General features: G+C 42.9%; 2 protein-coding genes across 3 annotated transcripts in view; one reads left to right on the forward strand and one right to left on the reverse strand.

Annotated features, from left to right (window-relative positions):
* The window catches only part of LOC133617559 (deoxyribonuclease-1-like), a 241,866-nt gene extending 237,379 nt beyond the window's left edge, over nt 1-4,487 (forward strand). For both annotated transcript variants that reach the window (XR_009817031.2, XR_009817030.2), the window contains exon 12: nt 3,672-4,487. The gene's annotated coding sequence lies outside the window, so the exon portion shown is untranslated. The remainder of the gene's footprint in view (nt 1-3,671) is intronic.
* A 47-nt stretch (nt 4,488-4,534) lies between these two features.
* Nucleotides 4,535-12,699, reverse strand: tma7 (translation machinery associated 7 homolog). Its single transcript, XM_061977598.1, has 4 exons — nt 12,536-12,699; nt 12,248-12,303; nt 8,887-8,974; nt 4,535-4,872 (listed from the first exon to the last, which is right to left on the reverse strand). Exons 1-4 carry the CDS (start codon nt 12,549-12,551, stop codon nt 4,838-4,840), a joined length of 195 nt encoding a protein of 64 aa, XP_061833582.1. The 5' UTR covers nt 12,552-12,699; the 3' UTR covers nt 4,535-4,837.
* Nucleotides 12,700-13,806: the final 1,107 nt, after the last annotated feature.

Consider the following 13,806-nt stretch of genomic DNA (forward strand, 5'->3'; position numbering starts at 1 on the left):
GTTGGAGTTCAACCCGGTGGACGAGAGGGTAGCTTCCCTCCGCCTTCGGGTGGGGGGACGGGTCCTGACTGTTGTTTGCGCTTACGCGCCAAACAGCAGCTCAGAGTACCCACCCTTTTTGGATTCACTCGAGGGAGTACTTGAGAGTGCTCCCCCGGGTGATTCCCTCGTTCTACTGGGGGACTTCAACGCTCATATTGGCAACGACAGTGAAACCTGGAGAGGCGTGATTGGGAAGAATGGCCGCCCGGATCTGAACCCAAGTGGTGTTTTGTTATTGGACTTTTGTGCCCGTCATGGATTGTCCATAACGAACACCATGTTCAAACATAAGGGTGTCCATATGTGCACTTGGCACCAGGACACCCTAGGCCGCAGTTCTATGATCGACTTTGTAGTTGTGTCATCGGATTTGCGGCCTCATGTTTTGGACACTCGGGTGAAGAGAGGGGCGGAGCTTTCTACCGATCACCACCTGGTGGTGAGTTGGCTGCGATGGTGGGGGAGGATGCCGGACAGACCTGGCAGGCCCAAACGCATTGTGAGGGTTTGCTGGGAACGTCTGGCAGAGTCTCCTGTCAGAGAGAGTTTCAATTCCCACCTCCGGAAGAACTTTGAACATGTCACGAGGGAGGTGCTGGACATTGAGTCCGAGTGGACCATGTTCCGCACCTCTATTGTCGAGGCGGCTGATTGGAGCTGTGGCCGCAAGGTAGTTGGTGCCTGTCGTGGCGGTAATCCTAGAACCCGTTGGTGGACACCGGCGGTGAGGGATGCCGTCAAGCTGAAGAAGGAGTCCTATCGGGTTCTTTTGGCTCATGGGACTCCTAAGGCAGCGGACAGGTACTGACAGGCCAAGCGGTGTGCGGCTTCAGCGGTCGCGGAGGCAAAAACTCGGACATGGGAGGAGTTCGGGGAAGCCATGGAAAACAACTTCCGGACGGCTTCGAAGCGATTCTGGACCACCATCCGCCGCCTCAGGAAGGGGAAGCAGTGCACTACCAACACCGTGTATGGTGCGGATGGTGTTCTGCTGACCTCGACTGCGGAAGTTGTGGATCGGTGGAGAGAATACTTCGAAGACCTCCTTAATCCCACCAACACGTCTTCCTATGAGGAAGCAGTGCCTGGGGAATCTGTGGTGGGCTCTCCTATTTCTGGGGCTGAGGTTGCTGAGGTAGTTAAAAAGCTCCTCGGTGGCAAGGCCCCGGGGGTGGATGAGATCCGCCCGGAGTTCCTTAAGGCTCTGGATGCTGTAGGGCTGTCTTGGTTGACAAGACTCTGCAGCATCGCGTGGACATCGGGGGCAGTGCCTCTGGATTGGCAGACCGGGGTGGTGGTTCCTCTCTTTAAAAAGGGGAACCGGAGGGTGTGTTCTAACTATCGTGGGATCACACTTCTCAGCCTTCCCGGTAAGGTCTATTCAGGTGTACTGGAGAGGAGGCTACGCCGGATAGTCGAACCTCGGATTCAGGAGGAACAGTGTGGTTTTCGTCCTGGTCGTGGAACTGTGGACCAGCTCTATACTCTCGGCAGGGTCCTTGAGGGTGCATGGGAGTTTGCCCAACCAGTCTACATGTGCTTTGTGGACTTGGAGAAGGCATTCGACCGTGTCCCTCGGGAAGTCCTGTGGGGAGTGCTCAGAGAGTATGGGGTTTCGGACTGTCTGATTGTGGCGGTCCGCTCCCTGTATGATCAGTGTCAGAGCTTGGTTCGCATTGCCGGCAGTAAGTCGGACACGTTTCCGGTGAGGGTTGGACTCCGCCAAGGCTGCCCTTTGTCACCGATTCTGTTCATAACTTTTATGGACAGAATTTCTAGGTGCAGTCAAGGCGTTGAGGGGATCCGGTTTGGTGGCTGCAGGATGAGGTCTCTGCTTTTTGCAGTTGATTTGGTCCTGATGGCTTCATCTGGCCAGGATCTTCAGCTCTCACTGGATCGGTTCACAGCTGAGTGTGAAGCGACTGGGATGAGAATCAGCACCTCCAAGTCCGAGTCCATGGTTCTCGCCCGGAAAAGGGTGGAGTGCCATCTCCGGGTTGGGGAGGAGATCTTGCCCCAAGTGGAGGAGTTCAAGTACCTCGGAGTCTTGTTCACGAGTGAGGGAAGAGTGGATCGTGAGATCGACAGGCGTCTTCAGTAATGCGGACGCTGTATCGATCCGTTGTGGTGAAGAAGGAGCTGAGCCGGAAGGCAAAGCTCTCAATTTACCGGTCGATCTACGTTCCCATCCTCACCTATGGTCATGAGCTTTGGGTTATGACCGAAAGGACAAGATCACGGGTACAAGCGGCCGAAATGAGTTTCCTCCGCCGGGTGGCGGGGCTCTCCCTTAGAGATAGGGTGAGAAGCTCTGTCATCCGGGGGGAGCTCAAAGTAAAGCCGCTGCTCCTCCACATCGAGAGGAGCCAGATGAGGTGGTTCGGGCATCTGGTCAGGATGCCACCCGAGCGCCTCCCTAAGGAGGTGTTTAGGGCTTGTCCGACCGGTAGGAGGCCACGAGGAAGACCCAGGACACGTTGGGAAGACTATGTCTCCCGGCTGGCCTGGGAACGCCTCGGGATCCCCCGGGAGGAGCTGGACGAAGTGGCTGGGGAGAGGGAAGTCTGGGCTTCCCTGCTTAGGCTGCTGCCCCCGTGACCCGACCTCGGATAAGCGGAAGAAGATGGATGGATGGATAAGTCAGGTCATGTGACCCCTGGCTCTGTTTGATTGGTCCAACGTCACCAGTGACTGCATCTGATTGGTGGAACGGAGTGAACGTCACCAGTGACTGTATTTGTTGAAACGCAGGCACTATGAAGGTCTGTCTGACAGACCAAAACAAACAAAGCGTGCATTAACAGATCGATAAAAATTAGTAGCGAGTAGCGAGCTGAATGTAGATAAAAGTAGCGGAGTAAAAGTAGCGTTTCTTCTCTATAAATATACTCAAGTAAAAGTAAAAGTATGTTGCATTAAAACTACTCTTAGAAGTACAATTTATCCCAAAAGTTACTCAAGTAGATGTAACGGAGTAAATGTAGCGCGTTACTACCCACCTCTGATAATAACCAAAAGTGTACGGTAATATTAAACAAGTGGATAGTCCAACACATACTGACTGCTACACACAAGCTAGGGAGATGATATCAGTAGAAAAAAATTGCATTTAGTTTAGATAATAATGAGTCATATATTGGAATATGGGATCCACTATTTAAATTTGTTTTAACTATTAAATGAACCAAAAATATAACTTATTATATATTTGTGGAAAATATTGGACACAATGTTGTCAAGCCACTGTGACACTATTGTTCATTTTTATATAAATGTCTGTAATGATAATGTCAATGAGGGATTTTTAATCAATTGTTACTAATATTGATACTGTTGTTGATAATATTCATTTTTGTTTCACTACTTTTAGATTGTTTTGTGTCTCCTCTCAATTGCTCTGTTTATTGCAGTTCTGAGTGTTGCTGGGTTGGCTTTGGTATTGGAATCGCATTATTATGGTATCATTTTGTTGGATTGATTAAAAAATAAAAATACTCCAAAATTCAGCAGCAGGTGTCCTGACGAAGACCAGAAGGCGGGCTCACATTCCACCAGTTTTTAAATCTCTGCATTGGCTCCCTGTGTGTTTCAGGATCAATTTTAAGGTTTATAAATGTTTTATCTTTCAGATTTGCTTTTACCCTCCGGCACTCATCTCCTAATTATTCCAAAAGTCAGGACACAGTCTCTCCACCATTATGGCCCCGGTCTGTGGTACAACTCGCCGGAGGACTTAAGTGCTGCGGATAATGTTCATGTTTTTAAGAGCAGGCTTAAGACCCACCTTTTTACCTAATATTATTTTATTGAAGTCATTCATACTTTACCTTTTATCATATTACCATATTTTTTGGACTATAAGTGGCAGTTTTTTTCATAGTTTGGCCGGGGGTGCGACTTATACTCAGGAGCGACTTATGTGTGAAATTATTAACACATTATATTATTGATCTCATTCACGTAAGAGACTAGACGTATAAGATTTCATGGGATTTAGTGACAGATTGTTTGGTAAACGTATATCATGTTCTATATGTTATAGTTATTTGAATGACTCTTACCATAATATGTTACGTTAACATACCAGTTGGTTATTTATGCCTCATATAACGTACACTTATTCAGCCTGTTGTTCACTATTCTTCATTTATTTTAAATTGCCTTTCAAATGTCTATTTTTGCTGTTGGCTTTTATCAAATACATTTCCCCCAAAAATGCCACTTATATGTTTTTTTCTGAAAAATACGGTACTGTACGCCACACCATCAACCATGTTGGCTTTAACTCCTTTCACACCGCCCTTAAATGCAAGTGGCTGTTTTGTGTGCGGTCGTCTCTAAATTGAAATCTAAGTGACGTCCAGCTGCCAATTTTCAAAGATTGTTCAGGTGGTGTCAAAGATCTGTGGTCAACATCCCACTATCGTCTAGTCATGTACTCTATTCATTTCAATCGTCTTCTATCTCAAAATGAAAACCTTAAATTCACAACTTTTTGGGGGGTGATTTCAAAACATTTTATTGGTGTCTTTGCATTTACAATAAAATGCCATAAAAAAAAATCTAAACTCTTGTTGATTATTCCCACGGTCACACCGAATGACCGTTATATGAGAACTGTTGGTACGACAACAAATGTATCGGTGTGAGACCTCCAATTACAAGCTGTACACAAAACTCAGGTTTTCCCAAATGACCTTTGACTTGTGGAAAAAGCTAACTGGGAACTGTGGCAAAACAAAGAGGTGGCTCAAGGAGCAAAGATACACGGCAGTCATGGGGAACAAAAGCAGGGTCACTTCTTGCCGGATTTCTTGATGCCGCTGCCACCTGCAGGAGAACACAGATACTGTTCATAAGAAATGTAAAGTATAGTGGTCCCATGTGCTGAAACGTGTTGAGCACTATAATAAGGACTCTTTCACCATTGTTCAGAGCCAAAGTTGGTAGCAAACATGGCGTCCTGTAGTCACTTGAGCAGCTTTTGGCCATAGGCTCTCCTAAATGATTGGTTGAAAGAACAAACCATTTAACTACAGGGCGCCATGTTTGCTACCAACTTTGAAAACAAGTTGGCTATACTCTGTAATATAAAAATATCTGTTTCTCAGCAGTAGGTTGTCTGGGCTGCAGTTGTAATACCATTTTCCTAAAGTAACGGTAGAGTGGAAAAACAAGTTGCCTGTATAGTGAAGCTATTATCATACAGTATATATCTGATGTATGACACCAAAAGAGTTCAAAGTTTGTGAATAAATAGATATGATCAAAATAGTATCAATCTCACGGAGATTACCGAGGCATTTAGAGAGCTTATGAGCAAGCTAGTCACGTGATCTGCGACGTGGAGGAGGAACCACGGATCCCTTCCCCATCAACAACAATGTTAATCAAGCAGACTTTGTGAGAGCCAACGATTACTTTGGGACAAATGATGACCCAGAACCTTCTATTTTTGAGCCTGAACACAAAGAGGATGAGTAATAAGTTTTAGAAGCCGAGTGCTAAACAAATGTAGCTTTATTGTGACACTATAGCATTAGCAGCATTATTAGGTGCTAAACATACAAACTAGAGGTGTAACGGTACTCAAACATTTGGGTTCGGTTCGTACCTCGGTTTAGAGGTTAGGGTTTGGTTCATTTTCGGTACAGTAAGAAAACAACAAAATATACATTTTTGGGTTATTTATTTACCAAATTTGCAAAATCTTGCACCAAAAATATTTATGTTAGTGCAATATTTGATGTGAAGTAATGGGAACCTTGGATAGGTCAATCATTCATAATACCGTATTTTCCGCACTATAAGGCGCACCGGATTATTAGCCGCACCTTCAATGAATTACATATTTCATAACTTTGTCCACCAATAAGCCGCCCCGGATTATAAGCCGCGCCTACGCTGCGCTAAAGGGAATGTCAAAAAAACAGTCAGATAGTTCAGTCAAACTTTAATAATATATTGAAAACCAGCGTTCTAACAACTCTGTCCCAAAATGTACGCAAATGTGCAATCACAAACATAGTAAAATTCAAAATGGTGTAGAGCAATAGCAACATAATGTTGCTCGAACGTTAATGTCACAACACACAAAATAAACATAGCGCTCACCTTCTGAAGTTATTCTTCATTCGTAAATCCTTCGAATTCTTCGTCTTCGGTGTCCGAATTGAAAAGTTGCGCAAGCGTGGGATCCAAAATGGCCGGTTCCGTCTCGTCGAAGTCATCGGAGTCAGTGTCGCTGTTGTTGTCCAGTAGTTCTGTGAATCCTGCCTTCCGGAAAGCTCGGACCACAGTTGTGACCGAAATATCTGCCCAGGCATTTACGATCCACTGGCAAATGTTGGCGTATGTCGTCCGGCGCTGTCTGCCCGTCTTAGTGAAGGTGTGTTCGCCTTCGGAGCTGTGTGAAAAAAGCCACCCGGCCTCTTCGCGTAAACTTCCCTTAACCACTCGCTCATCTTTTCTTCATCCATCCATCCCTTCGAGTTAGCTTTTATGATGACGCCGGCTGGAAAGGTCTCTTTTGGCAAGGTCTTCCTTTTGAATATCACCATGGGTGGAAGTTAGCATGGCAAGCTAGAACCACAGTGAAGGATGACTTCTCATTCCCTGTGGTGCGAATATTCACCGTACGTGCTCCCGTTCCACAGTGCGGTTCACAGGAATATCAGTTGCTGTGAAATACGGTAGTAATCCGTGTGCGGATGGAGAGATTGCGTCTTTTTATGAACCGGATCCTTGTCGCTTAGTAGGAGCCATTTTGTGGTCTTTACAGATGTAAACAGGAAATGAAACGTACGGTGATATCCGCGCGTTTTTTCTTCTTCTTCCGGGGGCGGGTGGTTGCTTACAGTAGAAGAAGAAGCGCTTCCTGTTCTATGGGGGCGGGTGCTTTCCTTGGCGGTTGCTTGCGTAGAAGAAGAAGCGCTTCCTGTTCTACCGGGAAAAAAGATGGCGGCTGTTTACCGAAGTTGCGAGATCGAAACTTTATGAAAATGAATCGTAATAAAGCGCACCGGGTTATAAGGCGCACTGTCAGCTTTTGAGAAAATTTGTGGTTTTTAGGTGCGCCTTATAGTGCGGAAAATACGGTAACATTGATTTTGATTCAATATTATGTTTTGAGCAATGACAGTTTGAAAGAAAAAAACAAACAGCTTTGTTTTATTAGTCAACATTGCAACTTTTTCTAAATGACATTTAACCTTTAAACTTTTTTATTTCACTTTTTGTTTATTTGAATAGTATTTTTAGAATGTGCCGTGGGCCTTTAAATCATTAGCTGTGGGCCGCAAATGGCACACTTTTGACACCCCTGCTATAGATAATAAAACATTCAATCTGATATATCTCTCGAATGCTGCTGCGCGCACAATTTGTTTTGTTTTTAACCCCTTCTTAACCCTGAACGTACATTGAAAATACACGCAACCCTAACTCAAAATGCCGGACATTTGAGGCATTTAAGAAACTCCGCCCTGACAGCTCTGCAAAAGAGGACATGTCCGGTGAAAAGAGGACGTATGGTCAGTCTATCCTAGCCCGTTAGCTGCTAGCATGCCGTGTGTTGTGCCTCGGTGTGCATTGTTTACACAACGTGCGTTACGCTACTTAATATGTCCGTGTGGAAACTCGTTCAGTACACCTCCGAACCGAACCGGAACACCCGTACCGAAACGGTTGGATACAAATACACGCACCGTTACACCCCTAATACAAACTAACCATAATAAAACAAACACTGACTGTAATATTTGCAGTCTTGCTGGGATGCCGACCAACAAGACGCTCACAAAATTCTGTTTAGATGAACAATCAATCACAATCTTCAAGAAGGGATAAAAAAAGTTGCTGCAACTAGCGTCTTTTTTGTCTTTTGCCATCTCGGGGGATGTGAAAGTGGTCCATGGCCACATTTGTCTACTAGCAGGTGAGAGATGCATGAATTATGATCTAGAATTTAGAAGCAGCTGTTGGCTCTGTGTGTATAAAATAGCAGCGTAAGCTAGCATTAGCTCACTGCTATCAATGTTGGCACTCATATTTGGTTCAATTTTCAGGTCACGACATGTAAATGGAGTATTGTTGGCACTTTCTGGATGTTTTTAGAGGGTTCCATGAGCACAACAGAGGACCCTCCATATGTTGACTCAATTGCTAGCTATTTATTTACAATTTGGAATGCATTAAAAAGCCAAGCATATGTGTTCTTGTCTTACATAAGGATGGTGAATGACAAACAGCACATCTCTTTACAATGTTTGCGTATTTCCAGTATGACTGATCTGATAATATGGTCAGAGTGCAGAAGTGTTACTACAGTGACGTAAAATCTACTGAAATGAAGGAAGGTAGTGGGAGTAGAATATTCAAAATGGCAGACTGAATTTGTGGCATTTTGTGATGTTGAGACAATATTTTCACTTACTTTGCTGATTGTAAATACAATGAAACATAATTAAGTCAACTAGTTTTTCCACTTGACTGGTACTTTAAGTTAAGTGCAAAAATGATGATTTAAGTGGTGAAGCTGTATTTTCCTTTACCCTTTAATTTTATTGACTCTTTAGGTAAGAAAAAATAATTATTAAATTACATAATTCAATGTAAATAAATGTTTTGTCAGTTATTTATGACTCCTTTTTACACAGTATATTTGGTTGGTACTTATATTTGTAATCAGTCTGACCGAAGCCTAAGGTTTGTGTTAAATAAATAATATTTGTGATTAACACAGATATAATTATTGAATACGATTACAATGAGTAATTCAGTGTTGATATTTGAGTGGAAAAGTTGGGCCTTGAGGTCAGAAAGGTTAAGAAGCCCTGTTCATACCTAGCGGTCCTTTTCCAGATGCTTTGGCCTTCAATAATTCCATGGCTTTCTGCTCCTCCTTCTGCTTCTGCTTGAAGGCCACGTCGTCCTGCACACATTGTTACATGTTTTAAAACACAAAAGCAGTGAAGTTGTCACGTTGTGTAAATGGTAAATAAAAAGAGAATACAACAAATCATTTTCAACTTATATTCAATTGAATAGACTGCAAAGACAAGATATTTCATGTTCACACTGAGAAACTTTCTTCTTTTTTGCAAATATTAGCTCATTTGGAATTAGATGCCTGCAACATGTTTCAAAAAAGCTGGCACAAGTGGCAAAAAAGAGTGAGAAAGTTGAGGAATGCTCTTATTTGGAACATCCCACAGGTGAACAGGCTAATTGGGAACAGGTGGGTGCCATGATTGGGTATAAAAGCAGCTTCCATGAAATGCTCAGTCATTCACAAACAAGGACGGGGCGAGGGTCACCACTTTGTCAACAAATGCCTGAGCAAATTGTTTAAGAACAACATTTCTCAACAAGGAATTTAGGGATTTCACCATCTACGCTCCGTAATATCATCAAAAGGTTCAGAGAATCTGGAGAAATCACTGCACGTAAGCCATGATATTACACACCTTCAATCCCTCAGGCAGTACTGCATCAAAAATCGACATCAGTGTGTAAAGGATATCACCACATGGGCCCACAGAAACCCACTGTCAGTAACTACAGTTGGGTCGCTACATCTGTAAGTGCAAGTTAAAACTCTACTATGGAAAGCCATTTATCAACAACACCCAGAAACGCTTCGCTGGGCCCGAGCTCATCTAAAATGGACTGATGCAAAGTGGAAAAGTGTTCTGTGGTCTGATAAGTCCACATTTTAAATTGTTTTTGGAAACTTTGGACCAAAGAGGAAAAGAACCATCCGGACTGTTCTAGGGTGAAAGTGTAAAAGGCAGCATGTGTGATGGTATGGGGGTGTATTAGTGCCCAAGACATGGGTAACTTACACATCTGTGAAGGCACCATTAATGCTGAAAGGTACATACAGCAACATATGTTGCCATCCAAGCAACGTTATCATGGACGCCCCTGCTTATTTCAGCAAGACAATGCCAAGCCACGTGTTACAACAGCATGGCTTCATAGTAAAAGAGTGTGGGTACTAGACTGGCCTGCCTGTAGTCCAGACCTGTCTCCCATTGAAAATTTAAAATTATACAATGTGCCAACTTCGCTGGTTTTGTGTTTTGTATATAATATTTCTGTGAAAAAAACAGATTAATGTAGCATTTAAAATGTATGTCATGCAAACAGATGCTGAGTTTCAAATTACTTCTTGGTGAAATTGGATGGTTGATAGTTGGTAGACGCAGCATAAAATGGGAGTTTTTTTGCAATTATTTGTTAGTACAGCTAGTTAATTAATCTGATTAATCTGCATGACAGCTGGCTGCACATATGTTCATTAAAGGTGTAGTTTATTCACCTGCATGACACCTGGCTGCACATATGTTCATTAAAGGTGTAGTTTATTCACCTGCATGACACCTGGCTGCACATATGTTCATAAAGGTGTAGTTCATTCATCTGCATCACACCTGGCTGCACATATGTTGATTAAAGGTGTAGTTCATTCATCTGCATCACACCTGGCTGCACATATGTTCATTAAAGGTGTAGTTTATTCACCTGCATGACACCTGGCTGCACATATGTTCATTAAAGGTGTAGTTTATTCACCTGCATGACACCTGGCTTTTCATTAAAGGTGTAGTTCATTCATCTGCATGACACCTGGCTGCACATATGTTCATTAAAGGTGTAGTTTATTCACCTGCATGACACCTGGCTGCACATATGTTCATTAAAGGTGTAGTTTATTCACCTGCATGACACCTGGCTGCACATATGTTCATAAAGGTGTAGTTTATTCACCTGCATGACACCTGGCTGCACATATGTTCATTAAAGGTGTAGTTTATTCACCTGCATGACACCTGGCTGCACATATGTTCATTAAAAGTGTAGTTTATTCACCTGCATGACACCTGGCTGCACATATGTTCATTAAAGGTGTAGTTGATTCACCTGCATGACAGCTGGCTGCACATATGTTCATTAAAGGTGTAGTTTATTCACCTGCATGACACCTGGCTGCACATATGTTCATTAAAGGTGTAGTTTATTCACCTGCATGACACCTGGCTGCACATATGTTCATTAAAGGTGTAGTTTATTCACCTGCATGACACCTGGCTGCACATGTGTTCATTAAAGGTGTAGTTTATTCACCTGCATGACACCTGGCTGCACATGTGTTCATTAAAGGTGTAGTTTATTCACCTGCATGACACCTGGCTGCACGTGTGTTCATTAAAGGTGTAGTTTATTCACCTGCATGACACCTGGCTGCACATATGTTCATTAAAGGTGTAGTTTATTCACCTGCATGACACCTGGCTGCACATATGTTCATTAAAGGTGTAGTTTATTCACCTGCATGACACCTGGCTGCACATATGTTCATAAAGGTGTAGTTTATTCACCTGCATGACACCTGGCTGCACATATGTTCATTAAAGGTGTAGTTTATTCACCTGCATGACACCTGGCTGCACATATGTTCATTAAAGGTGTAGTTTATTCACCTGCATGACACCTGGCTGCACATATGTTCATAAAGGTGTAGTTTATTCACCTGCATGACACCTGGCTGCACATATGTTCATTAAAGGTGTAGTTTATTCACCTGCATGACACCTGGCTGCACATATGTTCATTAAAGGTGTAGTTTATTCACCTGCATGACACCTGGCTGCACATATGTTCATTAAAGGTGTACTTTATTCACCTGCATGACACCTGGCTGCACATATGTTCATTAATGGTGTAGTTTATTCACCTGCATGACACCTGGCTGCACATATGTTCATTAAAGGTGTAGTTTATTCACCTGCATGACACCTGGCTGCACATATGTTCATTAAAGGTGTAGTTTATTCACCTGCATGACACCTGGCTGCACATATGTTCATTAAAGGTGTAGTTTATTCACCTGCATGACACCTGGCTGCACATGTGTTCATTAAAGGTGTAGTTTATTCACCTGCATGACACCTGGCTGCACGTGTGTTCATTAAAGGTGTAGTTTATTCACCTGCATGACACCTGGCTGCACATATGTTCATTAAAGGTGTAGTTTATTCACCTGCATGACACCTGGCTGCACATATGTTCATTAATGGTGTAGTTTATTCACCTGCATGACACCTGGCTGCACATATGTTCATTAAAGGTGTAGTTTATTCACCTGCATGACACCTGGCTGCACGTGTGTTCATAAAGGTCTTGGAAGGTGGACTCTTACCTCATCCATGTCCTTGCCCTGTTTCTTAGGAGCCTTCAGCGGTTTCTTTTTGCCTCCTGATGATGACATTACATGTTTTGGTGATTTTCGGCACAGACTACAATTTAGGATATGATGCCCTTTTTTATATAAGCCGGTGATTAATCGATGATTAAAATAACACACATGCAACATATAATACTTTAGCATGTTAGCTTACTAATACGCATTTACGTGGAGTTTTTTGACTCTAGCGTTTACACCCATTATAATGACACACATTTGTAGAGATTCAGAACAAGGTCTCACCCTCCCTGCCGGACATGGTGCGATGCTAAATAAGGTGAATTGAGGAGAAATACTTGAATGTTCGGATAAGAAAACCGCACATTTGCTTTGGCGGAGCCGCGCTGTAAGGACCCAGGAAGTAGAATCCTGAACCGGAAATAGCAAGATGAATATATGCCGGAACAAAAATCTCGTGACCTGCCGGGGCTACTTTGTTTCATTTGACATTCGAATGATGACTCGGCGGCCAAAATACTGTCATGGTGACATGTCTATTTTTAAAAACAAAGTGGAATATAGTTATGTGTTCCGTTTATTGTTATATAGACAGCTTTTAAACAATATAGCGCCCAGGAACGTGGTGCTAAATGCTAACTAGACATTTAAAGTGCATTGTAATTAATGTGAATGTTTATTGACTGAATATAATGACACACATTTGTAGATATTCAAAACAACGTCTCACCCTCCCTGCCGGACATGGTGCGATGCAAAATAACGTGGATTGAGGAGAAATATTTGTGTGTTCGGATAAGAAAACAACACATTTGCTTTGGCGCAGCCGCGCTGTAAGGACCCAGGAACATTTTCTATACTGCCTACTGGCGCGGACGAGACGCGGGGCCGCCATCTTGGAGTGGTGATCCGCTCCACTCAGTGCATTTCATTTGGCAGGAGCAATGAACTGTCAGCGCATTTAATTCATCTTACCTCACTGAATACCACTGCTTTTCACGCGCGTTCTTTGTCATACGTGTAGCTATGATAAAGGACACACGTTTTGGCGTGTTTTATTATTCATAGTTTGCTCAACTGTAATAGAATATTATTATACCTGTATGCTATAAGCAGAGGTGTGGACTCAAGTCACATGACTTGGACTGGAGTCAGACTCGAGTCATGAATTTGATGACTTTAGACTCAACTTGACAAAATGTAAGGAGACTTGCAACGAGACTTAGACTTTAACATCAATGGCTTGTGACTTCAGAATCAGAATACCTTTATTGTCATTGTATGGAAACAACGAAATTGGACAGCACTCCAGCTCAGTGCTTTTAAAACAAACCTACATGATATAGTGTTAAGACAACAACAATAATAAAACAATTTAAAATTTAAAAACATAATAAAATGTTAAAAAAACATATTGCACAGTAGATCTTTATCAGAGGTAAGCAAGTAATAAAGTGGTGAGTGTTCAGGTAAGTGCAGAGTTTAGGGCAATAACAGCTCTTGGATAAAAACTGTTTTTCAGTCTATTTGTGCTTGCTTTGATGGTCTTATAGCGT

Source organism: Nerophis lumbriciformis, linkage group LG18 (genome assembly GCF_033978685.3).
Source record: "Nerophis lumbriciformis linkage group LG18, RoL_Nlum_v2.1, whole genome shotgun sequence".
In the NCBI taxonomy this organism is placed as follows: Eukaryota; Metazoa; Chordata; class Actinopteri; order Syngnathiformes; family Syngnathidae; genus Nerophis; species Nerophis lumbriciformis.

Bases quoted from the DNA above. Each gene is read 5' to 3' on its own strand.
- tma7 (XM_061977598.1), bottom strand. The intron at 8,975-12,247 runs GTAAGAGTCCAC...CAATGTGTGCAG, and splicing joins AGGGCAAGGACATGGATGAG to GACGACGTGGCCTTCAAGCA. The intron at 4,873-8,886 runs GTATGAACAGGG...GTTCTCCTGCAG, and splicing joins ATCTGGAAAAGGACCGCTAG to GTGGCAGCGGCATCAAGAAA.